The following is a 27,547-nucleotide window of genomic DNA, read 5'->3' on the forward strand; positions in this document are numbered from 1 at the left end:
AAGCGCCTGCAACGGTTCGCCCCACTTGCAGGAATGCGTTCTCCACGTTCAACGAACGCCACGAAACTGGATGAACGAGGAAGGATGGAAAAGCTCAACAGCCGAGGAAAAACCCTCCACTTTGCCATCGCATTCCCACCACAGCTCGCTCATCTATTCTCTGCCCCTCCCCTTCAAAAGGAGTGGAAGCTTTGGGGCTCGTGATTTTTGACACACGGAAAGTCTAAAATTTCACACTGAATTCACTCCACACTGCGGGCTCCGAAATACCTTGAATAAATAAATAGAGGGAAAATGGGGAGAAAATTCCATCTTATTTTCCAGCTCTTTTGCTCATACAATTTCATTGTGTGGAGCAATCAATGGTGAGTGTGTGGCTCCTCAACACTGCGCAGAATTGAACATACTCACCAACTTTTAAGGGATACTACGAGGATTTCCACCCTCTCTGTTGCCCCACATTCAAGCTCCACAATTCACACTTCACGCCAAACTTTTGCTAACCTATTATTATTTTTGCAATTGTATTCATCAAAATGTGACATTAGACGAAAGGGCACTTTTAGTTCCATAATGGAAAATATGTAGAAAATGGGCGGGTCTTTTGAGTGGGTTGGGCTTCTTTAAACCCACAATTATTGTCTATTTAACTGGCCATTATTCATTTTCCACTAAAAATTTAATGATAATTCTTGTTGATTTTTCATGCTGAACAACAAAAATTATCTGAAGAAACATATTTCTCCTTTTAGTGTTTTAGTCACACTTATTTTTGGGTGTGTTTTCACACTTTCCTAACTCAGTGTAGCCACTCCAAACGAGATAGGGCCAGAATGATGCCTCTGAAATTATTGTTTACTGAGATTAATATTTTAATACACACGAAAATCGCGCTGTGCTCATGAACCGCCACGCATTCGGTTTGTGACATGCTGTAGGGCAAATAAGAGGCGACTTTTGCTGTGATGAAAGGGACTTTTCACGCGGATAATCTCCTTTTGTGATCACGCAAGAGATTCCATGTCAGTTCCAGAGGCTATTCACCCACAATCTCATCATCAAGTTAAAAATAATATCAATGTGTGCACATTATATGATTGGCAAAGCTAAGTGATAAATAGGATAAAAAGAAATGAACGAAAGAGGGGATGACAAATGTACGAGATTTTTATCATATCGCCCAGCATCTCGGCACAGACACTCTTTTTGGAGCGCCTTCCTTCGTTGGGATGATGTAGTCCAAATAGTATTTGGCATACGGCAACTCATGCGCCGTTTGAGGCACATTTCCACACCCTAAAATCACGCACACTTTCTCTCACACCCTCAACTGCAAAATCTTCTCTGCCTGTGAAAATGAGCCTTTTCACCGTGAATCCCCAAAAAGGAAGCGCCTTCCCAAATCCCCGAATGAGTCCTCTGTTGCACGCACACGAATTTTATCTAGGATTAAGACCACTTTGTCCTCTATTTCCACGGTACAGAATAAAAACTCCATAATCCCACCTTCTGCGCCCCAAAATTGCATAACCGGTGAAACATGCAAATATGTTTTCCCCAATATTACAAAATACTCCTCTCATGTTTTCCCATTCTATATCGTGGGCGGAAAAGAGTACAAATTTCATCTCGCCGACTGTCCCAAGAGTAGCAGAATTTCTGTTCAACAAATTTATTTATACGAATTCCCAGTGGAAAATCACACCAAATCTAGAAAATCCCCGGAAATGTGGATAATATATTTTCTTACTTTCGCACTGAGTAAATTTCAACAAAATTACTTTCAAAGTTCATTCAAAATTTAACCTATATATACCTATTACATATGAGACGAAATTAAATTCGCATCGCGAATAGACTGGAATTTCTGCTACCAGAACTATTTAATATCATATAGACATAGAATTACAAAGAGAAAACACACGCGGAATCCGTTAATATTAAATCTCTAATACCTCGCGCACATTCGAACGTCGTGTGCTTCAGAAGAAAGTATCAGTTTCTTCGTGTTCTCAAACAATTTTCTTTAGCCAACACAAATATATCTTATTTATTCTCTCAATTCAATTTTTTATTCACTTTAACCCTTTCATGCGGATTAATAACATCTCAATAAATCTTTGAAATACATGGGAAAACCTCAAAAATTAGGTGAAACTTCACGACGTCAAAGAGTTAAGTCAAACTGGTCTGTAAATTTCCATCAGAATATTTTGGGAATGTTTATATGCCACGATGTCGAATTCTATAAATTTATAACCAATATTCTTGTGGGAATTCCTGTGGTCTCACAAAAATTGCCTCTCTCCAGCCCATGAATGACCTTCCCTTTCCACTGGATCCCAAAAACTCCCCAAAAAGAGTGTATCAACAAGTTTTCTCCCAAAAGAAAAACAAACCCTCTTCCATCCTGTGTTTCTTATTCATCCCCAGTGTTTTCACTGGCAATTCACCATGTTTACGTAGCATCTGCGGCATCATCTTGTGATTCTTTCTTGCGTGACCCGGCACAGTTGTCTCTCGAGAGCCAGAAACGGAAAAACTGAGGCCGCTTTGCCATTTATGGTAGCAAAGCTGATGTGATAGCGAAACGAGTTTGGCTTGAGCGCCATCGCCAGGTGATTCATGTGATCTAATCTGGGCAATCCGGAGAGGATCAGCCGTGTGGACGATGCACTTCCAGCGGCCGGGAAGGCGGCCAAGTGGGTCAAAGACCTGGAAGGTGACACAGACTCTCGTGCCTTCTTCGCCATCTTCGCGCAATCTGAGCGCATTTCGTGCTCGCCAACATGTGAAATCTCGCAATAACTGTTCTGCCACTCTCGCGATCTGCACTCATTCTGCATCCGGGCTCTCCGCCGCCCGTTCCTGCCCATCCGGAGAGCGAGCACTCGATCAGTGACATCACGCATGACTCACACCCTCGCATCGCAACCATCGCGATAAATTTAGCCACGCTCTGACCGCCAGAGTGCCTGAGCCGCTTGGGAATGCTGAGATTGGTCACTCGCGAGTGGGAAAAAGCCCTCCCACTGAGGAAATCTCTGTGAGAAAACTCCAGTGAACTTGACCTCCGCCGTCCAGAGACGCCGCCATAAACATCCCATTTTCATGCGAAAATACTCCACTCACCTTCTCTTCTGCAGTCTCACAACAACCAAGGAAGTCTTCCGATGGCGAATGCACTCAGAAATGTGGCAAAATGCTACAAATTCACGCTAAAAAAGCACGATAAAATATCACAATCTCACTTGGGAGGGTTATTTTTATTGTGACATTCGGAACGATGGCAAGTAATCTGCAGAGCCATCTCGCGGCAAAAAGTCTTTCGAAAGTGACAACTGCACTTTTGGAAAAGTACAATGAAAACAAGGAAACTAATGCAATTATGCATTTAAAAGCCGCATTTTTATATTATCTTTAAAATTTATTTAAATAATTCTTTCCAAAGGGCAATTTTGACAAATTAGATGCATCCCTGCTGCATCAAGCATGCTTCTTCTGGTCAGGGCAATAAATACTCACTTCAGATGTTCCCCGATTAAAGTTGAAACTGCGAATGATCGCTTTGGTAGTACAAAACTGTATTGCTCACTGATGGATCAAAGATCTCTGTCTTTCGTTGATTGTTTTGGGTGTTGTCTGCAAGAGAAGACACTCTGATAATCCATTCCCCGAGAGAAGGGCTTACCGGAGACTTACTGAAGTCGTCGTTGAGAGAGATGATCTCGAAGGTGGCGGGCGCGGGACTGCTGGGCGTGTTCTTGTCCATCTTTGTGGTCTCTCTGTACTTCTGCAGGTACAGCTTCAGCGGATCGACGTAATTGTCGAAGCCGAGATTATTCATGGCGAACAGGATGTCTTCGCCATTGATGGTCTTTCGTTTCTCCATGTGACACCTGTCGCTGGCCTCGCTGGTGATGAAGGAGATGAACTCAGACACGCACTCTTGCACGCACTCCCGTGCATCCTTGGCAATCTTTCCGTTTTCCGGAATGGCGCGTTTCATGATCTTAGCCACATTGGCGATGGGCAGGAAGCGGTCCTGCTCTCGCAGCGGTTTGCACGATTTGTTGGTATCTGAATCATCAGAGTTGTCCACAGTGTCTGAAAGAGAGGCGCCCCCAAGTCAGAAACCTATCAAGCGAGGGCGACCTTGTCCGGGAGTCGCTCTCCAGTTACCTGATCCTATGTCGTCCGCCGTCGACACCATCACGCTCTCCATCATGTAGGAGTGCTTAAACTCATTCTCTGAGTCCATTTCACCTGAGATTTGTCTAGTATTTCGGTAAAAAAACACTTAAATGACGAGCAAAACAAAACCTTTGTGAACAACAAAACTTCTTGTTGACGTTTCGGGGCAATTGAAGAGTTTCACATACCAGAGTGGACGCGACATCTCTCGGAAAGATTTTCCCACCAAAAGTTTAAAGATTTCTACAGTTCCTCGGTGATTTATTGGTTCACATTTACTGGCTTTTGGCATACGACGTTGGAAATACGTAATGGCAAGCGAACGGACAGAAAAAAGGCAAAAAGAATTGTTTGTGGTTTTATATTGTCTGCATAAATTAATTCTTTACATATATATTTGTCAGTTAATTCATTTAATGTAGTATTTACTTGTCCTTAACGTTAGTAACTCTATAAGGTATTTTCTTCTCATTTTTCATGATAAAATATTTTAAAATGAACTATTTTTGGACATGCCGACGTCTTGTTCTCTACATCATCAAAACTAATTGAGAGAGAAAAAACATCAAAACGCTTGACAAAAACAAATTCTATTAAAATGAAAACAACTGGAATCAGCTCAAGAATTGATCTAATGCGCAAACTTCTGAGGATTCACCTCACAATTATATCCCTAAAAGAACTCGAGGAAAATTGTTCAATCTAATCTCTCTTCTCTCAGTAACATTACAGGATAGTGACAATATTGTACAGATAAATTATTTACAATTGAGTTTTCCATTTTTCTTTAGAGTATTAAGGAAAGGGCAAAAGTTTCCTCTCGTCGTTTCCTCTCAACAATCATATAGTGAAATTATTAACATTTAGACTGTCTTGTCTTCGCACTTTTTGCTAGGTATTTGATTATATTCCGCTCTTCCCTTCATTTCCTATACTTTGTATGCTGAAACACGTTACAATTCTTGCCATTAATTTTCTTCTGATATGTGAATTTTTCACACATTGAAAAATTGACGATATGTTTATAAAAGTGAATTCAAAAAAATCGAGGGAATTTCATAAGCCAAGAATGCAGTTTTTATCGCGAGAGGATTAAATCATAAGATCGCAATTGACAGTTTTTATTATGACTTCTTTCTCAATAATAATAAATTTTTGCCTCATCGTGAGAATCTGTTTTCACCAACAAAATATATTCCTTCTTCTAAGCGTATTCAATATTTGTTAGTTGTCAGAGAAATGGAAAATTTTCGGACTCACCTTTTTTTAAAGTTCAAAAAATCTTTTTCTTTTTACACAACTAACAGTGATTTTAAGATAACAGAATCCTTTACTAATCATTTTACAATGTTTTTTGGGCAATTCTCACTAAATATCAATTCTTTATTTCTCTTTCATGAACTATAATCATTGTTTTAACTATTCATTTAAAATATTATTTCTCCATTTTACTTCGATATCACAAACTCTCCAATTGAAATTATTTACATGGTGAACAAATCAGTAAATTGAAAACTTGTAAGAATTGAGTTTACAACAATTAATAATATAATATTTCTCAAATTCATCACAGAGCATCATTTAACAGGGTGAAGAAATGTCTTTTTCTCAAAAATTCCTTTACACGTTTCTTTTCATGTCAGAAGTGAGGGATTAAGAGAGCAAATCAGTAAAAATCTTGTCTGAGAATCTCTTTCAGTTTCTCAATTAATTTATAGGAACTATCTATTATAATTATAAAATGCCACGATGTTCTATGTACAATTCTTCCAAAACACCTCGTTTCCCTTTCCCAGCAATTGTCCCTATATTTTCTGATGTTCAACCAGGATTTCAACTAATGTTTGTCAATTATGCAGAAATACCAACAAATAAAGGGGTTTTTCGCAACATAACTGAATTGATCAAATTCAAATGAACATCTTTAAGCATTTCCTATCCTTCTTTGTCTTGTGACAGATTCATTTTAAAATATTTTAAACAATGTCCTCCACCTTTCTGCTTCTCTAGTGAATCTTTTCCAGCAATTTTTCCATCACTCTAGTCAAATTCGCGCATTTTTAACCATACTATTTAATGACCTATATAACTAGTTAACATTATTTTTTTCCATCTCTCTTCAATATAATTTTTTTTTTTCATATGAAGAATTCTTACCTTCACATATTAATTGTATGCCCTCTCTTTTGTTTTCTTTAAATGTAGTAATCGTTGTTTTCTACTGTTCTCATCATGATTTTCCTCTGTTTTGGTTTGTCTTTCTCTTCACCTTTAATATTTAATGCATTTGAAACTTTCATAATGGCAAAATTGAAGATAATTTCATGATTTTTTTCGGTAAAATTGTTTTCTCATTCCATTTTGGTTAAATATCGTCTAAAAATTAGACTAACTTGTTGCTTATTGTGTTGATAATATTCCACTATTTCATGTTACAACTTTCGTCTATGTTCTCATTTGCTCATATCATTTCAAAATCGTGGTAATAAATACTCATCGCTACAATTTATTATGATAAAAAATCAATTTATACACTTTTTGGTCATAACAATTTTTTTAATATATATACAATCTTTCATCTTGTATATAAGGATTTTTCAAGTTGTCTATTTCACTATTTCTTCATTCATCGTTTTATTTTAAATAAACAGTTTCATCCCATTCTGCTCATCTAATATTTAAATAACATACATATGTTTCCCTTCTCTTCTCACTTTTAAAACGTTCCAGCTTTCTTTTTACTACTTCATCTCTCAATATTTTCCCACTTTTCCATCATCTCTAGTCAATTAATTCTTCATTTCAACAATTTTTTGTGTATGGCTTTTAAGGCAGAGCAACATAAGTAATTCTTTATATTTTTATTTCATCTTCTTTTTAAATACATATATATTGAATTTTACAATTTCTCATCTCTGTATATAATGTCACCTATCATTTAATTACATGTTTTCCTATATTATGGACTTTCTTCTTCCTCCTTTTTTTCATAACATTGTATCAGTGAATCGTGTATATGTGAGAGACGTTTCATAATTTGTGGAATTATCTTTTTTGAAACTTCGTTATATAGGAAAAATATACATACATATCTATATGAGGGCTGAAGCCGTTCTATTAACCACGAAAATCATTGTAACTCTGAACGAAAGTTTCTTTTTGGGGTGGGAAGACCTCAAGTTCTGTTATACTTCATTTATTTCTAATAATGAATGCGAATTTGTCAACAAACATTGTAATTGCCCTCTGGAAATCCAATTTGTTTCGTAAATACACATATCATTGGCAACAAAAGTCCAAACAAGAGCCTAAAAGCTTTAGAAAAATATATTTTGCAAAGATAATTTCTAAACAAAATCTCTTCTGGTTGTTCCTTTTATGTAATTTATATGAGTGTATATTGAACTTACATCCTAGAAGCGTATAACAACTATCCTTTATATATTTTATTAATTCATTTATATAAAAAGGATGTGTTTTTCTTTCTCTCTCTTTCTGTCTGTAACTATCTGTGTTTGTCAAATATTAAACTCCTCTATAGTAAGATTTACTGACTTTTTGACTTGCCATGTCATCTTTTAAGTTGTGTCTTTCTGCAACTCTTCTTCGTCGCTCTACAAATAATCTTACATTCAATTTTGTTTCAAGTACAGTTCTTTTTATGCCATTTAATGCAATATATTTATATATAACGCTATATATAATTTAAAATATAACGCGAATGACTTCAATGTAACGAATGACATGTTTTTGTTAACTATATTATTTTCCATCTTTTGTATATCAGTGGCAAAATTCTGAGAATTTCTTCTTCTTTACTTGAGAATAAACTTATCAATGCGTGAATTTGGGTGACAAAAATGTGGAAAAATGACTGCAACGATATATAGTAATCTCCTTTCTCACTCTCATCTATAATATTTATCATAAAACATTTTCATCTTCGGGGTTACAAGATTTCTCATCATTATTTCTTTTTGTTAATACCAAAGTTAAACATTTAACTATACAATCTTCAATATTTACACTTCAATGCAATTAATTTCTTTCACTTGTTATTTGAAAACTTGCATCCTTACTATGAATTAAATGAATTTTGAAAAATTACGAACTTGTTCTCTGTAATCAGTAACATCTACAAATATTGCTTATTGCTTTGGATTTTTATTCTTTATTTTTGTCTTTTCATCTTTTTATCCAATAATAAATATCGTGAAAAATTTCTGTCTCAAACCATTAACGTAATTTTAATATTCAATTTCTATGGACTCAAGCGAGTCACGACTGTAATGAAAGATATAAGAGAGAAATTCAGTTGTGAGTGACAAAATGTCTTTAGCAGAAATGCAAATAGGTACAGAGATTTCAAGAAGGGATTCTAATTGGAAAGGATTTCAATATGTCTTTTGTTGCACTTTTATCCGCTCAATGAGAAAGAATTTTCCAATTATTCATCATCCCAGTGGAAACCCAATCAATTCTCCCATCTGAGGCAGCAATCGGGAGTGTATTTCATGTGCCACTGAACACAAATGGAGAAAACTAAATCGATTCGCATCTCAAACGCGCAAAATGGCATCTGTAAATAAAATTGAAGGAAAATTTATTTGTACTTTTTAATATCTATTTGCTCTTCTCGCTCGCTTTCTGCTTATCAATGACAAATTGAGTAGCGGCAGATAAGAGATGCCGACGGAGATGCCATTGCTTATCAGGAAAACTTTTCGCAGCATTTCCATGTGGCGCCAATTTTCAATAAACGTACATTTCTCATTTTTCACCGAGCGCAAATATATGTAGACAGAAGTGAAGAAGATATGTCAGCTCTCAAGAGATACAGTGGGCCGCAAAATTTTGCACAAGTAAGGCAAATATTTAAAAATTATATTCTTCAATTCTTTCGTTATCAATTTTATTTACGTCATTGCAGAATTTATTTTTCGCCAAGCAAGAGCTTTTGAGTGTTGTGAAACACAAATATTTCTCTGGTTTCTTTCCCCATATCTATGTCACAAATTGGGTAATGCTTAGTTTTGCGGCTCACTGTTCGGCAGTTGTAAGTTGCAAGTAATATCTGAAGGGGATAATAATAAATTGAAGCATAGTGTATTATATATGTGGAAATAAAATGAATAATAGAGGATTTTTCTCATTTACTGCTCCTGAAATATTAATCATGATATACAAAATTGATACATTCTCATTTCTCTATTCTCGCTCCTACACCAATTCACTCGCTTATGAAATATGTTTTGTAATAGAGACAAGTTAGTAAATCACAAGTAAAGTGCCGCTATAGTGTCGCAATTTGTGTTCTCAATAAGATTTTTTTTTCATCTTAAAAGGTTGAGTTTTCTCATTTTTAAAATTCTTTTAATATAATATAGCAATATTTTTCATTATATAGAGAATAAGAGGAAGAATATTTCGAAGAATGGTGGAATTCAATAATTTAACTTCTTTTTTGTCTTTTATTTTTAATATAAGAAAATCTTTGCTAATTCGACTACGTTTTTTTCTTTGCCATGTTGACAATATGACTTTATATAAATATTCTTTGTCCTTCACTAAGTATGATTTCATTTATTGAATAGAAACGTTTTTTTTTTCTTGCTGCAGCAATTTTTTTGACAGTTATATTTTCAATATTTTTCGCATACACTTGAATAGAATTTGAAGCTGATCTGGTGGCCATTTCTCAATGGGGATTTCGTTTTTATATGTTATGCATTCAGCTTCGTAGGAATTGTTTTGCTTCTTCGAATGTGGGACTCATGTGGTGATGTTCATTCTCCTTCTCCACTTATGACATTATAAAACAATTTGTCTAGATTCTTTTACGGCTATGTTACGCGGAAATTTGTTCTCCCTCGCCTGACTTGGGGTGTAAAATGTCGTCTATAGCACACTATGCAGTCTGCTGGTAACACTTTCACGCAAGAATTCACTGTTTCTGGGTCATTCTCTCGCAATCACCGATGCTCTCTGCCGAGAATGCTCCCCAGCTTTATTGTATTCCCATCGATTCGTGTATAACTCTTCTGCAGACGTGAGTTACCACTCTTGTACGCTTTAATCTCTTTCGGATGCTGCTTGAGAGATGCACGCGAGACTGGAACTTAGAACGGGCACTCAATGACATCATACTCGAACATGAGTGACACGGCGACGAAGACAAAGTACAGCAAGAACATGGTTAGGCCGAGACCCTTGTTCATTCGCCAGCGGAAGCAGGCAATCGACAGGATGACAAATAATAACATCATAAATAAAATCGTAATTGAACAAACCATTCCGACCGAATTCACTTTGACCGGCTCTCCATAAATTATGGCGTACAGCAGCCACGGAACTGGCAATCTAATTGTCCGTTGAGGTGGATTTTGTGGGTGTGCCACAGCATCACAGCGCAGTTTAGATGATTCCATTCACCCAGGGCGGCCCAGGATGGAAGGACAAGAAAATAGAGAGGTTAGTTACGCAATTCAATTTTCCATACATCAAACACTCTTGAGAACACGACACTATTAATAGATGCACCACAATCAGAGTTGGAATTGAGCAGATGAGATTGAAACGTGATAACTGCCACGAAGTCCATCCAGCTGTAAATGCCATTCATGTAATTGTATCTTTCTTGTGCATTCAGAGCGTGTCTGAGTTCTAAACAAGACGCAATATTTACTTATACCATATTAAATGAAGAGATTTACAGCTGTTTATGCGACTCATTGAGTGGTTTTGGCATTTCATTTACCTCACGTTCATTTTACGCACAGGGAACATTGACTAAATATGCCCAATATGCCCTGAGAGCCGTTAAATCCACATCACTTGATAGCACAGTTTAGGCCAAAAGAAATATCAATTCCAAAAGAAAAGTCAATTCTCAAATAAATCTCATGGAGCTACATAACAAAACAGACCTATCGTTTCTTCTTTTCGCCTTAATTTACTATTTGCTTCTCAAAGATTGCTTTCAAAAGACCCCAGTTGTCATTTTTCAGTAAAAAAAAAAGTTCTATTAGCAAAGAGTTATGACAACTTTATAGGAAAATAGTGAAAATACATGATATTTCCATTTATTTATAAACTATATGCCATCGATTAGAAAGCAAACATTTAAATAGCAAGCAATAAACTGAATAATGTCGAAAAAAGCATTCATGTTATCTCTCAAAATATTGCACTTGCATTGGGAAGTATGACCCAAAATGCGTTCCTAACAATACTATTCTATTGATTTTCTCCCGCAAAAACAGTGGAATTGCTGAACATTTAAACTGTTCAATGATTTCGGTGGATATACTTAATTTTAGGTGCTCTATTGCAATTCTGATTGGTGATGTGTATAATAGAGTAGGGGCGACTTACCCGACGGTCACGTCGAAGATGTTGCTGCCGACGGAGCTGGAGACGGCCATGTCGCCGAATCCCTTTCGGGCCACAATCACTGAAGTGATGAGATCCGGAATTGAGGTGCCAGCCGCTAGGAAGGTCAGTCCCATCACCTGCAAAGTCGCAAGAACGCATTGGTTTGGAATCGTAGGGAATATAGGCTCTGATTTGGGCTTACCTCGGGTGGGATGCGGGCAGTGTCTCCGGCGATGTTGGCCCACCATACCATGAGGTAGGAGTAGGCAGCAATCCAGAGAATTGAGCCGATGAAGGTCACCGGGAAGAACCTCTTCCCTCGCGGTGTTCTCGTGTCGGGGAGTGTGAGCCACAGTGGAAAGACGATAGGGGCCACCAGCAAATATGTTATCCGCTTTTTCCCTGTACTAGGCCACGACATACTGAGCGCCTCTGGCTCCTCCTCAATCTCATTTCCCTGTTGTAATAGATAACCCTTAAATAGCAACACAGGGTCGAGAAAAGAAGACAACAAATCGGTCAGTCAGATGGGGGCATCATTCACGGCATATTCTGTAGAGCCTCTCCACTAAATAAGCCACACAGAGAGACCAACTTTCTGGCCACAAAAAGAAGATCACACGAAAAGCGCCACTGAAGGAGGTATAAAGTGGACACACACAAGTACGTGATCAATAGGTGTGAGTGAGAGGAGTGAACTACTTTGAGAACATTAATTGGTGGTACTTCCTGATGGTGTTTCTCCAACTCTTCATATCTCAAGTGGGTCTTCTTATTCGATGGCAAATTTCTTGCCCCGGCTCGCCCATAAAAGAATCATTAGCTTTAATGAAATTTTTTATGACGCTGTATCACTTTAAAGAAACAATTACAAAGTCAAGAACGTGATTTCTCCCTTGGCAAAAGCATTTTGCTATATTATAGTAAAGCTATAACAAGCTTTCAGCGACTCAGAATTTTAACGTTTACAAAAATCGGATGAAAACTCTAGCATTTATAACGGTATAACATGACGTGGGAAAACTAAATTCTACTCATTCTACGCGGTCCTACGAAATAAGGAGAGGCCTGTGTATTTAAATCTAATACTATAGCTATAGAATAGATTGCAGAAATTTTCTATGTCTCACGTTATAACTTAAGTTATAACAGTGGCTGTTATAAGTGTATTATCGCTCTGTATATACGGGTAAATTAAGAGGTAAATTATTACTCTGGAAATTTTAGCTATTGAAGTGCACTCTTCCTGCATTTATCTGCCATCATATCCTGAAGGAAAGTCCATCCATAAGGTGGATCATAACTCTTTGCAGCAATTTTAATAATTTACCAACAAACTCCCATCACAATAGAATATTTCAGCAGATAAATTTCACAGAAGCATGCAAGCTTAGGGACTGCAGACGAAGGAGAGAGTCTGACGATGGCTGCCTTAATGGAGTAGCAAGTTTTACTGCCACACTTTCGACTAATTTCTGTGTGTGACACTCTCTGGAAACCCCCACGAAGATGTTCTTAAATGCATTACACAGGGATGCATTTTGCGCTCAAATTTCTTCAATGAGAATTTAATGGCATCATCACTGTGCTTCCCGATGGCATGAACATATCACGTTTCTTCTTCACATCAAAAGCTCTCTGTCTCTTGGCCCCCAAACCAAATTCACACAGCCTCCAAGTGCAGATAAAAAAGATGTGTTATTAATGAAAAGCTGTCTTTTTATGACCCACTAATACAATCTATTTCGACATTGAATAACACGCTCATGCTGGGTGTTTAAAATTCATCTCAAAAGCTCATATTTTTATAAGACTTGGTGTTGTAAAAAGTCAAGGCGAATCATGGTTTAGCATTGATTTTTACCTCTCACTCCCGCCGAAACAGCTTTGAAATGTCAAAAAATTGTCGGCAAAGCACTTTTTTGTAAAAAAAAAATTTACCATTCATAATTAATGAGTGTTATTCTATTTAACTTTCCCCATGAGATATTTCGTAGAGTAGAGACAGGGAAATAAATTATTAAGAGTTTGAAATAAAAGAAAAGCCCCATATAACAGGGAAACAATTTTCCTGGGGAGTTTCTGACTCTCCCGTGACCCATGTTCCGTGGATTTCAGCACAAATTGATGACGCTGGCATTTGAAAAGTTAATTATGAATTCTGTCGTTGGGACTGGGGAATCTCTCCGTCAGTGAAAAACCCACACTTTCTGCTTAATTTTCATGTCGACTGAGCGATAAGCTATTTCCTACCATATTCCATTAACTCTCCTCGCTCCTAATTCATCCGTTCTTCTTCCTTGAGGGTGGAAATTATGAAAAGCGCCCATGCCAGAACCAAGCTAGTGCACAAGTCCACTGATTGCAGTGAAATGTGTAACATTTGCATTAACATCAGTTGCAAAAGGAGATTTTCAAATTGGAGAAATCATTTTCCCGTTCGAAGGGAGAGAAAGTGAACTTGAAATAGCCCAGAAAACTCCCCTTCAAATCTGGAATAACACACTACAAGTATTATTATAAACCCATCTCATTGTGATGGGTGATATTTTGTTAGGATTCCTAGAGGATGCCTCCAATATTATCATTATTATTATTATTACTATCCTGCCCACATAACGTTGTATTTGATTTAATGAGCAAAATAGTTTGGGGTGAAAATTTTAAAAATACAAGAGTAGTTTCCACTATGGAAATTTGAATCCCTTTTTAATTAAAAGATTGAAGAACAAAAGAATAATTACCATAATGGAAAAACTTAAAGCTTCGAACAGGATTTTTCTCTCCGTTTTTTGCGCACTTCACATTTCCATGATAAAAAGGATCTTTTGAAAATGCCCTCAATTGCCAATGAATTTTTCCATTTGGCTCAGCACAGCTCCTGCATTGGCATCAGATGGGCAGGAATGCCAAATAATCGAACAAAAATAAATAAATAGAGGACATGGGAAGTGGTTGATTGTCTCCCATTCGTTATGTAGAGTGGAGAAATTACAAAGTGGGAAAATACGTGACTTGACCCAAAGTATCGGAGAACCATACAGGCCACCCACAATCGAACTCGCAGCGAGTGTGTCATAATATTTATAATATGAAAGTGATGGGAAATATTAAAACGCCTTATGAATTATGTGCGATGTTTGTGCATTCAGTGTGCGTGGGGATAAAAGACAAAATAATAAAGTGCAGCACAAGGAATATCTTTGCTCTGTTGCGAGAAAACTGCCTTTAAAGCTCAAAATATATAGCTCAGCATAAGCACGAAATGGAAAGCTCTCGTTCTCTCCTCGCTTTTTTCCTCCTTTCACATGGGAAACATTCTTTACGATGCTGAGGGAGAATCGCGTCGTTAAAAGAGGGAAAGAATACTGGCGAGAGGCGCACAAGAGCCACATTGTCTCAGCTAGAAGTGTGGGCTTGAGGACAGAAACACAGAGACGAGGTGCGCTTTAAAACGGACACGAAAATGCGGTGAGTGAGTGGGTGGGCAGATTTGTGCTGGGATGGACTCACCGAATCGAGTCGCGTATCTATATTTCCATTAGGACGATCGCTAGCTAATGTCGTTTCTTTTAGGTTAATCTTAACGTGATTTGCGGCTGTGGAGGTGGCAGCTCCTCTTTGTGGTTTCGTGGCGTCCAGAAGCACTTTAAGGGAGGCAATGGCATGCAATTGTGTTGCTTTCTCATCCACTTTGCCTGCAAAGAGAGGGAGAACAAACACGTTAGAATAACACCCCTTCAGCGCCGTCACATCATATAATTTTTATGGATTCTCCTTCTCGCATAAACACATGAAATTTAATGGGTAAATCAACTTTTTCGTGCCTTCACTATGGTAATGCTCGAAGCGGCTGTTTGGGTGTTTCTCGCTAGACAAACCTCACCCTCTTCCACTTCACAAAATCAACCAGATTGAAAATTCCAAGAGACAACTACACAAAACTTAGGAGCACAAAAAACACAGCAAGATTATTTTGAAAGACATAAATCCAAGGGTAAACTTGCACAGAACTTTTCAGGATTTGCGGTGGTCCAAATCATACGACTGCCATTGTTTTTATTCGTCACACCCAAAACTGTAATACACAGTTTCATAATACATGAACAGATATGAACTGAGTTAATTGCTTTTTGCTATCATTGTCAATGCAAAACCAATTTTTGCGGTTGACAATGCAACGAAATGTACAATCTAAAAACACAAAACTTCCATCAAAAGCATGTATTGATTCTGATATTGCTTCTCATGCATGTCTAATTGAGTTTATTCAGTCTAATTGGCAGGAATTATTAAGATTCGGTTAAAACTCTGTGAAATTTTAAAATTAGTAATCATATAGAATCTAAAAAAAATTCACCAAAATTTCTTAACATTCAATTTAAATTCTTAATAGACGAATATAGTTGTTTCCTCGATACGATCATCAATAATAGAAGAAGGCAATTGTGACATAAAATATCTATAATCCAATTATGGTATCAAAGCTCAATTGGTTATTAGAAACTTTTAACTCTTGCCGATCAATTTGACGCTACTTAAACTTTGACTGAAGAACTTTGCAGTTTCTTATGCCAGTCTTTCTCAGTGAAATTTTCCCCTGAGCTCTTTCACAGCAAACTCGCTTGAATGGCTTCTATTATCCCACTCGTGAAACTCCTCAATGCACCAACTGCAGTGCCGCTGGGTGGCAAGCGAGAATGCTGAGTTCCCGAGGGCGCGCGAAGGAAAGATGCTGGAGAAGAGAAATTGAGATGCTTGACTCACCATCATGAAGTGGATCAATGGTGTGTATCATCAATTGCAACAGTCCGTGGCGGAATTTGGCGCCTGTCACTGTACTCGTGCCAGCGCTGGTGCCAGTTGCTCCGCTACTCGATCCAGGTGGCCCAGATCGACTTTCGGACGCAGCCCTAGAAGTTACAGAACCTCCAGGCTGGGTTGCCATTGACGTTTCAGATGAATTGGCCGCATTGCCCTGCAGTTCAAATGTCTGATTATTCTGTTTGACGTTGAGGGTTGGAACATACAAAAGAGAAAATGCATCTAATTTTACTCAATTATGTACACCGAAGCCGAACCACAAAGCAAACTAGAGAGAGAGAGATTCCATGAGAAGGGGGAGATGGTTAATGAATCATTATGCTATAACACTTAATAATATACATTTAATATTCACTCGATTATTACAATGTAATGTTATGTGTTGTGTGGAGATGTGAGATCATGAATGAGAGAGAGAGAGAGAGGTTCTTAATCTACATCATGGTCACACTGATTTCTTTATCCTTCATTTGTACCACCTCAACTTTTCCTTAGGCTCTTGCCTCCACTCTTTTCCACCCTCGCGCGTCCTGTGATAAGCATCACAATTTCGTAAATGGCTCTTTAATTATTTACCACACAGCCTATATCCCAATTTTGTAGTTTTTTATTCGGTGCTCTCCCCAGAAAATTGCTCAAAATCTATTTATAGGTCAAAATAATTTTTCTCCATCAATGCAAATTGATTGGCAAGTTTTATTTTTCACTCACCCTCCGTAGATGCCAATAAATACATGGATTTTCCATTCTGTGCCCATCCAATCAGGAGTATTATTTGTTGTTAAGGTATACCTCACGGGGAAACCATGTGAAAACACATCGCGCTTTCCAAATGAATTGCACAACACGGTCAAACTTTTCAAGGTGATAGAAAAATCAGTGTCCAAATGGCATGAGGGAGTATTTAATTAGGCAAGGTCTATAAATTTGTTTGTATGAACATTTGTGTTAAATTCATTTACATATTCAGGCATCATTGAACGCTCACTAATGACTTCTATCAATTATACTTGAATATACATACATATGTACATGGAAAGGGTTTTAAAGAATTTTATAAACCAACCAAAAACAGATAATAATCACAGAAATTTATAAACACACGACGCGCAATTTTCGACCAATTATTATCTAACATCAATCTATTTCTATTTCTATTCTAATCGACTTATATTTATTATCAGCAAACATTGCTTTTCTTAAGTTTGGACCAACAGTTTAATTATAGATAAATAACACCTACTTCAATTTAGCCAACATCAAAGATACTGATTACATATTTTTGGATTCACGTGGGTTTTCGCATTGTTTCAGCTAATTTTAGCCATGATTGAAGGTATCTCTTAAAAAGCAAGGAGTCTGTTAGTTTTGTCCTGACCAAAATAACCACTGAAAAGTCGTTAAATTGTGGGGAGAACATCTGATACTATATTTCGTACGACTTGAATATACAAAATTTAAATTGAGCCAAGTGTTAGAGGAGCGTTTTATGACACATGAATATTCAGGAATTAATTACAAGGAGACTTTCTAAATTACTCCACATAATTCACCTTATCTGCAAAATGAAATACTTCAGCAAATATTCCCACAGTGAGTGTGTGTGTGTGGGAAAGAAAATTTCGTTCAACAATCCTTTACCTTTGATTTATGTAACATCGAAATGTACAGGAAAAAATGTCTAATTTACAATTGAGCAAATGCCGTGGATGGTGAGTGTGTGACTGTACATTTTTTGCAATGCAAGGAAAATGATTTGCAAGGCATACAAAATCTAAATTTGACAAGGTGGTGGGAAATGATGGTACAGACACAATCTCAAATTAATTAATTTAATTGTCTAAATGCACGGGAAAACACTTAATGACCAGGAATGAAGAGAGGACAGAGAAAGAGAGAGAAGTGTTAAGCCACAGTTGGATACACACAGAGCCTCGGAAAATGTGGATGGGGTGCCAGAGAGGGCGCCCACGCCCCATAAATGCATATAATGTGGAAACTCTGTTGTATGTGTGTATGTTCTATGGAGGGCTACCAAACTACAAATTATGTTGACGGAGAGAGGAAAATAAATCGAATAGATTTGCGCTGATTCATTCCCACTTTGAGAATCCTTTGGATTTCCTACGTGTTAATTTTTCATTCGTCTCCACGTCTTGAATTAATTGCACTCACCATGAGCTTTTCTCTCCCCCATTCCAAGAGAGCTTTCATTCTATCCGCGCGTAGTCATCCTTTTCTTTGCAGAGGAAAATTCTCTGACACGCGGTTCATGGGAAAAGGGGCCTTTTTCGAGACATCGCAATAAGATATGCGGAAGTGAAAGGAGAGAAGGGTGAAAGCTACACGACAAAAGGACAATAATCAATCATCTGTAAGCGAAAATTTCATGATTTTTCCCCAACAATTCATCCAGAGAATGGCAGAAGAATTTGCCATATCTCTTCCGGATTTTTTTTATTCTACAAATTCGTACACTCTACAATTTTACACTATGAACACAGTCGTCAGAACTTGAATAGATATGTCTTAAAGAATGCAAGAGAAAATTTATGAAAGTCATTACAGAGAAATCATGGTTATTATGCAAAGTTCTGGTATAATTTGGTTGTCACTAAAATCAAAGCTCTAAGAGGATTTCGCAATAAATCACTTGCTTGTTATGCATAATTTGCATTAATGCAAACCATTCTTCATTGTCAGAATTTTCAAAATGAACAATCATTATAAAGTTAGTGAAGATAAAATATTCTCAAAAACACAAAGCAGAAGTATGAGAAACTATATTTGAGCTCAAGCTTGAAGCTTTTAATAAAATTGTGTTTTCTTTTCGATACGAAATTTCAAAATAGTTTTTTCTTCCTTTTCAATTAGCACTAATCAATTTAAACTTGTCACACAGTTTCCATGATAGTTGCGAAAAATATGAAATTAAGGAAAACTTGCGAAAGCTCATCGATAACATTCGCATTACAGTGTCATAAAGTTTTCAGTTCAATTTACAATTAAATAATCATTGCGATGCAGCAAAGTTTCAAGTGAAACCATTTTCATTTCCGTCACTTGGCAAACAACAACGCGCTCAAGTCGAACAAATCAATTGAGGTGAAAAATAGCTTTGGAGGAGAGCTTCACAGGCGCTCTCGAAGATGTCGAGAGACATGCGAGGGTGGTTTAAGTGGATTGAGAGTACTTTTTCGGGGCGCATACAGAAAACTCTCCCAGATAGCATAGACAACACCCAGGCAAAAGGAGCCACGCGAAAGAAAACATGAAGAAATCGCGGAAACACTAACATAAAATTGCAAATGAAAATTTTAATCTCTATCATATACATTCAGATATAACATTAGGAACGACACTTAATGTACTTTGATGGTCGGAGATGCGGGATGAGGGATGGGATGTGGCGAAGAATAGCAATAGCAGCAACAGCAGCAGAACATTAACGGTCGTTTTATATATCAAGCACATAAGGGAGGATTTCGGGGGAGGAACTGGGGCCTCTTTTGTACTCCTCGACGAGGGAGGTGGCAAGAGATGCTTTCCATACACACTAGTCCGCCCCAGATAGGAGACTATTGTGAGCGACAGCGAGGGATGTTGTGGGGGCGCAATTCAATGCCAGGAGAGAAATCCTAGAAGGATCCCCAACCTCTCGTGTGAGGCTCAAAGTGAATGTTTCAGGCGAATGTAATTAATTTTATTGATTGATTAGGAATTAACTTAGGAATCACAATAGTTTGCCTTCTTTCATCGCTTTTAATGTTGTACGAAAACGACTGCAATAAAAACTTCGGCAGAGCTCTGCAGGGATGAGCAGCAGCATGACTCTTGCCATTTTCCTTACACGTGTCACTTGTGGTACTCGGGAATGTTGGGAAATTAGGGCGTTTCTTTTCAAACCTATTCTGAGTGTTGCACATTAATTAGGTGTGAAAATCTAGTTTCTATCTATTAGTCTACATTGACTATTTGTAAGGACTTATTGATAGATTCTAGGGAAGAATTGGAGATGTAAACTAAAAATTATTCTATTTAAGTGACACATTCATATTAATGGTCCGGAACGGGTTAAAGACTCATTCCACAATGTTTACTATGAAAAGAGTAGAGAATCATAACATCCCTGCCTTGCCTCCTTCAATGGATGATATTAAAGTATCGCCAATGTTGCCGTCTTTCGGCCAAAAAGCCCTTTATCGGCCTCGTCGGACGTCAATTGAAGGCTTTCCTATTCACTTCGTCTCACTTCCTGCCACCTCGCATTGTACGGACGCGCGAAAGGAGGCGGCCCTGTCATGTCTGGGGCATTTGGGCTTTCGGGTATGTCATGTTGAATCTCTTCCCCGAGAAGACCCCTCTCCCGGCTCCATCTCTCGCCCTGTACATGTCTCAGGCGATTGTTCGACCATCCAGACGAACAGTGGGAAGGAAGCTGGCTAAATGGCTTTTGGATCGTGTCCAACTTCTCTCGCAATTTTTTGTTCTTCATCTTCTCGCCACTTTGTTGATTTAGCACCACCACGTAGCCACGGGTCAGAGTGTGTGTCTGTGCGGTTGGCCAGGAAGATGTTTCCTGGGCAAGAAGGTGTTTGGGGGTGGGGACTAATCTGAGCTTTGGTCGAACGGGGGGATGATCACACAACATAGAAGCGACACAGCATTCTCTCAAAAATTACTCAATTCGGGCGGGATTGGGATCATTAAAATGCTGGGCACTTGGCGCTCTGCAGCCCTTGTCAACACACTCTAATGGGGCAGACAACATAGCAGGATTTAAGGGGACAAACACTGAAGATTAGTTGCATGAATGCCCATGAATATCCATCTTTTTTATGGGGTTTTCTTCTCTCTTTTCATTTCTCATGAGGCGCGCGCGAGAAAAGTGTCATCATTATGGCATGTGTGAGAGATTTATCTGTGTATGTCTGGATGCATGGCTTGTTGGAATGTGATCAAATTTGTCTGTTGTGTGTACTGTTGGATGTATGAATCATATTTTTGCTTTTTATATGTGTCACTGGGAGAGAGAAAATGTTGAGAGAGAGACAGAGATTTGTTGGAGAGATCTATCATGCTGGTTGTCAACTACTTACTGCAGGCATTAGTTGATCAGTGCTTCGTACTCTGGTCACCTTGTTCTTGTAGATAAACTTTTTCACGCACCGCTCCACCTGCTGGTTCCACTTCATGAAGCTCACGTAGGCGGCGTAGACCAGGAACAGGATGAGCGCTTCCCACCATTCGATGACGTTATCACGAAAAAACCATATGAGAATGATGAGACTGGTACTGTAGAAGGTGCAATCGCGGAAGAGGGGCCACCATGTGAGGGTGAGTATCGTCTTTGAGAATAATGCACACATGCCGATTACGAATAATATGTTGAACACCGCACTACCGACAATTGTACCGATGCCCACATCATCGAACGACACAAACACACCAATGACACTGGTGAATAGTTCAGGAGCACTGCCTCCCGCCGCCATGAACGTAGCGCCGGCCACGTCGTCGGCGATGCCCAGCTTTTCGATGATGACATCCAGTGAAGGCACAAAGAACTCGTCGCAGACTATCGCGAGAGCGACAAACATGTAGATGACACCAACTATGTGAAAGATAACAGCACCATTTCGACGTTGCTCCAATGTGAAGAGGTCTTCAGGAAACAGGGGATCCTTGTGCGTTTCATTATTGGTACCTGCAATGATAAGGCGGAGACACGAGGATTAATTTCTCTCATCAGGCAAGAGATGAGGAAGAGCTCAGAACTCCCACAAATCAGCGTGGTAAAATTTTATGATTTACTTCTCGAGAAAAGCTCTGTCGCATGCTCAAAACTTGAGCTCTGATAGATTTTGCCTGGATTAGGAATTTTGAGTGGCATTGAAAATATGAGTAAATATTGTTTATGTTGTAAATTGACAAACGCATAACTAAAACATAACTGCAAATTTATCAAAATCAACAAATTTTACATAGCAACATTACAGTATATTGAAATGAAAAAAATTATTGAGAAAATTTATCATTAATGGATCCATTTCAGAACTTGAACTTAATAGGATTAATATTTTCTCGGAAATACAATATAAATGGAACAATACTGAATTAGAAACATTTTGGAATACCACGATATAATAAATAGGAACGTAAAACGCTATATATTGCATATAATGAATAGTATGACCTAAATTATATTGCTTTACAGCGCTTTTCATCTGGTAAATTCAATATAAAGTTCACGCTTTAAACTGCAAAGTTGTCATCTTATTGGCTCCCGGCCTCGACATATGTCACTAATCTTGCCCAACTACGTGATCTGTTTGTTGTATTCGGCTAGAATGCACTTAAAAGCGTGATTTATTGAACATTGGGTGGATTTTGGGTGCGAGTCAAGGGGATATAAATAATATTTGGAAATGCAATCAATAGCAATCCTCCACGGACATCTCGTCAAAGCCAACAAAATTGCCAGGAGTGTGCATATAGGAAATTACAGTGCTGAATGGGAAATTTCGTTGAATTTTGCGTTGAGATTCGGCCCAATCGTGGGTGCGCTCTTTCGTGTGAAGCCATGAATTTTTCTCACTCAACCTTCATCGTAATAATAGCTCGGGCTGAAACTTATTCAAAGTTCATCCGCAGTATTAGGACTTTTGAAGGAAGTCGCGCGCTTGATTCGCCTCGCTGGGAATTAGGGGCTAATTATTGCGTGCAAGAGTCACGCGTGATGATCAGGAGAGAGTTGACACTTCCATTGAAGCGGTCTTATTAGTCACTTATTTACACTCTTATTGACACCACCGTCACAAACCATTGATAGCAATGAGGGCCTCGTCCAATTGATGGATTAGTAGAATTTGGGGGAGTTCTCCTCCCGAAAGGCTAAATCATTTCAAGAGTAATTTGTGCTATAATGGAATAAGGTCACAATTTCCACTATCTCGCCCTCTCGCTCGCACTTGGACTCGGCGGAACACGGAAGGAATTGTGGGTGAAAAGCTTCAAGGATGGTGTGGAATGTCTTAAGAGTGCGCGCGTTCAATTCTCACTGAAATTTCTTGAACATGAACACCCCCACCAGGCCGTTCAATTAATTAATTTCTTCTCTACCATTTCGCCAAAAACCACTATAAATGCCTCGCTCTGTCGTGGCTTTTTTCTGCCTCCTTGGCCGATGAAGCGATATATGTGTGTGAAACACATGGGCGCTCTCCTTATGAAAATCCCCGTGGCACGGGAAGTTGGATACAGATGGGAAATATTGCTATCTAGGCCCACCTTCAACCTGATATTCTTCAAAGAGGAAATTTCTCAGTGAGTGGAAGGGTGGGAAAAAACAGAGCTTGTCTCACGCTCTCCGTGTTTGTATTTTTCTCTCTCTCGCGCGCGCGAGATTATGTAATCTCAACCACGGTTTTCGGGGTGGCGGAATTTCAATAGACAGGCCCAATATAATGGGATTATCTCGGCGAGAGAGGGATGTTCTGGCTGATACCAGGCCACCATCGCCATCAAGCCTTATGGCTCACAGTCAAATCATGCCCTCTTCCGCCACAAACTACATATAGTGTGTGCGGAGAGAGCTTTGCAGAGGGAGGCTCTGTTTGGATCGATACGCACGTCACTGGGAAATTGAGGGTCTTGAAAAAATGGCAAGGAGAGTCACTTTCACCGAAGCTGGGCTTCCCTACCATTGGGTGAGGATCCGTTGATGACAATGATGGTTGCGGTGGCGTTTTCTGGGTCGAAATCCAGGTGGTGGCTGTGGAGGTGGTCGGCGACTGTCTGCGACGGCAGGACCAGGCTGACGGCCACGAGTCCCAAGATGACTCTGAGGAGAATGATCACGAGTGTCCGTGGCCTTTCGACCGCCTGGCCAGCCTCTGGGGCGTCTCTTGGGGGCCCCATTCTACAAAGTCCACTGTGCTGTCTCAAACAATTGAGTCTATCATGGATTGCTGCTTTCTATCACTGTTCCTGGTGACATGGCTGTGCCTCCACCCCGCCTCACGCAACTCCACCGCACAGGATGGTTTGTCCCTTGAATCACGCCTCGCCTCACTTCGCCTCCTTCGGTGCCTCTTCGTCGGTGGTGCTGCTTCAACTGGCCCAGAAAAGGCTCTGTCCCACCTTCTCCTTTTGGGCTCCGACTCGTCCCTCTCGCGATGTGTAATCTGCTCCCCAGGAAAATCGCAGGCAAAAAGGAGAAAAGCAAACTCTCGTTCACCCTCGCAATGAAGCACTTGTGTCTAATCTCAGCTGAACTCTATGTGAGCCTGCTCGCCCCTGCGATTAACCACAAAGTCCCTTATCGCGCTACTAGTATGCGGCCCGAGGTGTTGAGAAGAGAGAAAGAATTGATATATTATCGTGAATTGGTGTGGCAAAAATATATGGATTATCGTGTGGAGATGTGTCTACCGCAATGGACGCGCACAAACTACTGTGCAGACAGGACACGGAGAGGCACGAAACCCCACCGCAGGACCCCTACTTCCCCGCCATTTCGCCTGTGTGCGTGAGGAATTTGTCAATACCACGAACACCCTCACAGCCGCACTTCTCCTGCGCGGGGATGTCCTTTTTTGCTACCCAGCAAAAGTTTCAACCTGTCCCAAAGCCATCGGGAAAAGGTCTTGTCTTCACCTCAAGTCCTTCAGCCACAATACTCGAAGACGTTGGCATGACTTTGAGGATGAAACCACATTGTGGCAGTGAATCGTCAGACCGCGGAAGGGATCAATGATGTCCTTCCAGCGAAAGGGAGGGAGAAAGACAGCCTTCGTGATTGCTGAGAAAGTGGAGGAGTTGTGAAGGAAATTCCCGAAAATAGACGCGTATACATAGATGAGTGTAAACGCTGTTGGTATCAAAGATTCTTAGATTAACCATACCTAAAGACTTGCGCCGTTTAGATGTGATTGTAATTGCGATGTTTTCATATTACAGAACCCGATTATAATTCAGAAAATAATTACCACGCAGATCAGTTGAATTTAGACACAAAAGGGTCAAAAACCTACCTACTTCAAGTATTTATTGGTTCGAAGCACTTAAACATCCTATCAAAAGTATCGAAATCAAATGACATTGACTATTAGACAGGCCCAACTCCTTTAATTTTATTTCTCTCTTCTTCAAACGTACAACTTTAGGTTGGCAAATTCATATTTCAAAGTATTTAAGAAGGAATCAAATAAATTTAAACCCCGAGTCTAGCCAGACTCAAAATCCAGCACCTTTCTCCGATTCATCATAGCCACTCTCTCAAGCCATCTAAATCCCGAAATGGTTGTCCAATCTGAATACCAAATTGGATACATCTAAGAAAATCGAAGAGACCACACATAGCTGTGATTCCTATAGTATGGGATGGAGGAAAAATTGTGGATTTTCAGCGTGAATTGCGCAGTCTCAGCCGCTCTGGGTTCAATACGATGCAGAAAGTCCAAGTCTTGCGTATCCCGACGGGAGTCTGACACAGTCGGTAGGGTGTGGAGGCATCGGCGAGAACGCATGGGGCACCGCTTCGCGCTGACCTGAACCCGATCCAGCCCGGAGGCGGAAAAGGGGCAAATGGGTGGGAGGAAGTCAGCGGATTTTCCACGAGACCATCCGGCGGGCGCTTTTCGGCGGCGGCAGGCACACGCTCTCCGAAACTATATCTAGGGTATACGAGCAAAAGGCATGCGCTCTCCTAGGCCAGTGTGGCACAAACAGGAGCTGCCAGGGGGCGGGGTGCTGTAGACACTCTCGTGTTTTGCTACAAATTCAATTCAAATGGACACGGCGCGATCACGCGGCCGGGGGGCGTCTGGCCGTTTCATAAATTACCCATTAGTCAATACTGCACGATTATGCACATTTTCGCGATGTGGCGGCGCGCAAACGGCAGGCCAATTCCCCATACACCATTCAACCGATATAGCCTGCCATATAATGATGTGATTTGAAGGTTGCTCTATTGACCGGAAATATTCAATGGGGAGTGAGTTGAGGCTTTCGAAGCCCTCGCACTTTTCCACATTGCTTTTCAGTCACATTTCAAGAAGTGAAGAAAAACCATTTTTGGCATGGTTTTGCGTACTTGATTCTGTAAGTAATTATTAAATTGAAATGAGGATAAATAGGAGAATGGCAATTTTATCCACTGCGTTTTCCTTCAACGATATAAAAAGACTACAATAAAAATACCACGCAATCAAATATCTCTTTATTTTACACACATGAACAGATGTTATTGAACGACCGATATTTTTTTCTTCAAACTGGAACCATTAAACAAAAATTGACTGAAATTTGAAGATAATGCGCTGTAATTTCAATATTTTGATGACTCAAGAAATTCAAACAGTTCCCGCACTTCTTTCAATCTACATTTCTTATTACTTATTGCTGTAGTTCTATTTACCTGCCCAATAATCGAGAAAGAAACTGTCATTCATCGTTGAAAAGGTCAGACGAATGCACTGTATTTGAGGGAACTGGATGCTGTGAGAAAATTCACTGTGGTCGCAAGTAATCTCTAAACAACTGAGAAAAATCTCCACCACTTATTGATAATTAGCTTGGAAAATGTTTTTATGCATTTACACAAAATAATTCGACGATCAAATTTGCTGAATAAAATTGTGTGTGTTACAGGCGAAATTTCTCAGGATACTGAAGACAGTAAATAAAAATAGATTGGCATACCTTGTTTAACAAGAAATTTTTTCTTGTCAGATTTTTTTTGTACTCTTTGCCAAATCTTTAGACAAGGTCATCGCAAGAGTATAGAAAGATTAAACGGATGTTGTTCGCTCAATTTTCAAAAAAAAACAAGCAAAAACCTAATTCTTTTACAATTTTTCCGTATAAAGCTATTCTAAAATTGCTTTCATACATGGGAAAAATTGGCAGCTCACCTGAAATATAATAGAAATTATTCAGTATTAGTGTATTGAAAATTGCGCAGAAATTGATAAAATTTCAGCGTCATTTGACCCTAATCATATCTATTGGATATAATTTGAAAGTTATCATTTAGCAATTCACAGTCATTGTTCGCATTCAAAATGTGCAGTGCCTCATATCACATTTCACTGCTAAATTGCAATCATTATGATTTGTTTAACTAGCAGTTTTATCAACTCCACTAATA

General features: G+C 39.0%; 2 protein-coding genes across 5 annotated transcripts; both read right to left on the minus strand.

Moving 5' to 3' along the window:
* Positions 1-3,412: 3,412 nt before the first annotated feature.
* Positions 3,413-4,360, minus strand: LOC132261997 (uncharacterized). The gene is made up of 3 exons (XM_059761092.1): positions 4,183-4,360; positions 3,703-4,107; positions 3,413-3,642 (listed from the first exon to the last, which is right to left on the minus strand). The coding sequence occupies exons 1-3, from the start codon at positions 4,259-4,261 to the stop codon at positions 3,542-3,544; spliced, it is 585 nt and encodes a 194-aa protein (XP_059617075.1). The 5' UTR covers positions 4,262-4,360; the 3' UTR covers positions 3,413-3,541.
* A 187-nt stretch (positions 4,361-4,547) lies between these two features.
* On the minus strand, positions 4,548-27,017 carry LOC132261931 (sodium/potassium/calcium exchanger Nckx30C). 4 transcript variants are annotated; one of them, XM_059760983.1, is made up of 7 exons: positions 26,816-27,017; positions 21,492-22,099; positions 16,336-16,546; positions 15,082-15,266; positions 11,771-12,043; positions 11,569-11,705; positions 4,548-10,554 (listed from the first exon to the last, which is right to left on the minus strand). In XM_059760983.1, the coding sequence occupies exons 1-7, from the start codon at positions 26,847-26,849 to the stop codon at positions 10,314-10,316; spliced, it is 1,689 nt and encodes a 562-aa protein (XP_059616966.1). In that variant the 5' UTR covers positions 26,850-27,017; the 3' UTR covers positions 4,548-10,313. The 4 variants fall into 4 exon arrangements, with proteins under 4 accessions (XP_059616966.1, XP_059616965.1, XP_059616964.1 ...); XM_059760982.1 differs by lacking the exon at positions 26,816-27,017 and adding an exon at positions 24,096-24,327 and having other exon boundaries at positions 11,771-12,025; XM_059760981.1 differs by lacking the exon at positions 26,816-27,017 and adding an exon at positions 24,096-24,327.
* Positions 27,018-27,547: the final 530 nt, after the last annotated feature.

Source organism: Phlebotomus argentipes, unplaced genomic scaffold, assembly GCF_947086385.1.
Source record: "Phlebotomus argentipes unplaced genomic scaffold, Phlebotomus argentipes genome assembly contig_15, whole genome shotgun sequence".
NCBI lineage: Eukaryota > Metazoa > Arthropoda > Insecta > Diptera > Psychodidae > Phlebotomus > Phlebotomus argentipes.

Coding starts and splice junctions, on each gene's coding strand:
- LOC132261997 (XM_059761092.1), bottom strand. CDS start 4,261: ATGGACTCAGAGAATGAGTTTAAGCACTCCTACATGATGGAGAGCGTG. Junction 4,108..4,182: donor GGCGGACGACATAGGATCAG/GTAACTGGAGAG, acceptor CCTCTCTTTCAG/ACACTGTGGACAACTCTGAT. Junction 3,643..3,702: donor CTCTCTCAACGACGACTTCA/GTAAGTCTCCGG, acceptor CTTCTCTTGCAG/ACAACACCCAAAACAATCAA.
- LOC132261931 (XM_059760985.1), bottom strand. CDS start 24,312: ATGGGGCCCCCAAGAGACGCCCCAGAGGCTGGCCAGGCGGTCGAAAGG. Junction 22,100..24,095: donor CAACGGATCCTCACCCAATG/GTAGGGAAGCCC, acceptor TTATCATTGCAG/GTACCAATAATGAAACGCAC. Junction 10,555..11,568: donor ATCTTCGACGTGACCGTCGG/GTAAGTCGCCCC, acceptor ACGGACAATTAG/ATTGCCAGTTCCGTGGCTGC.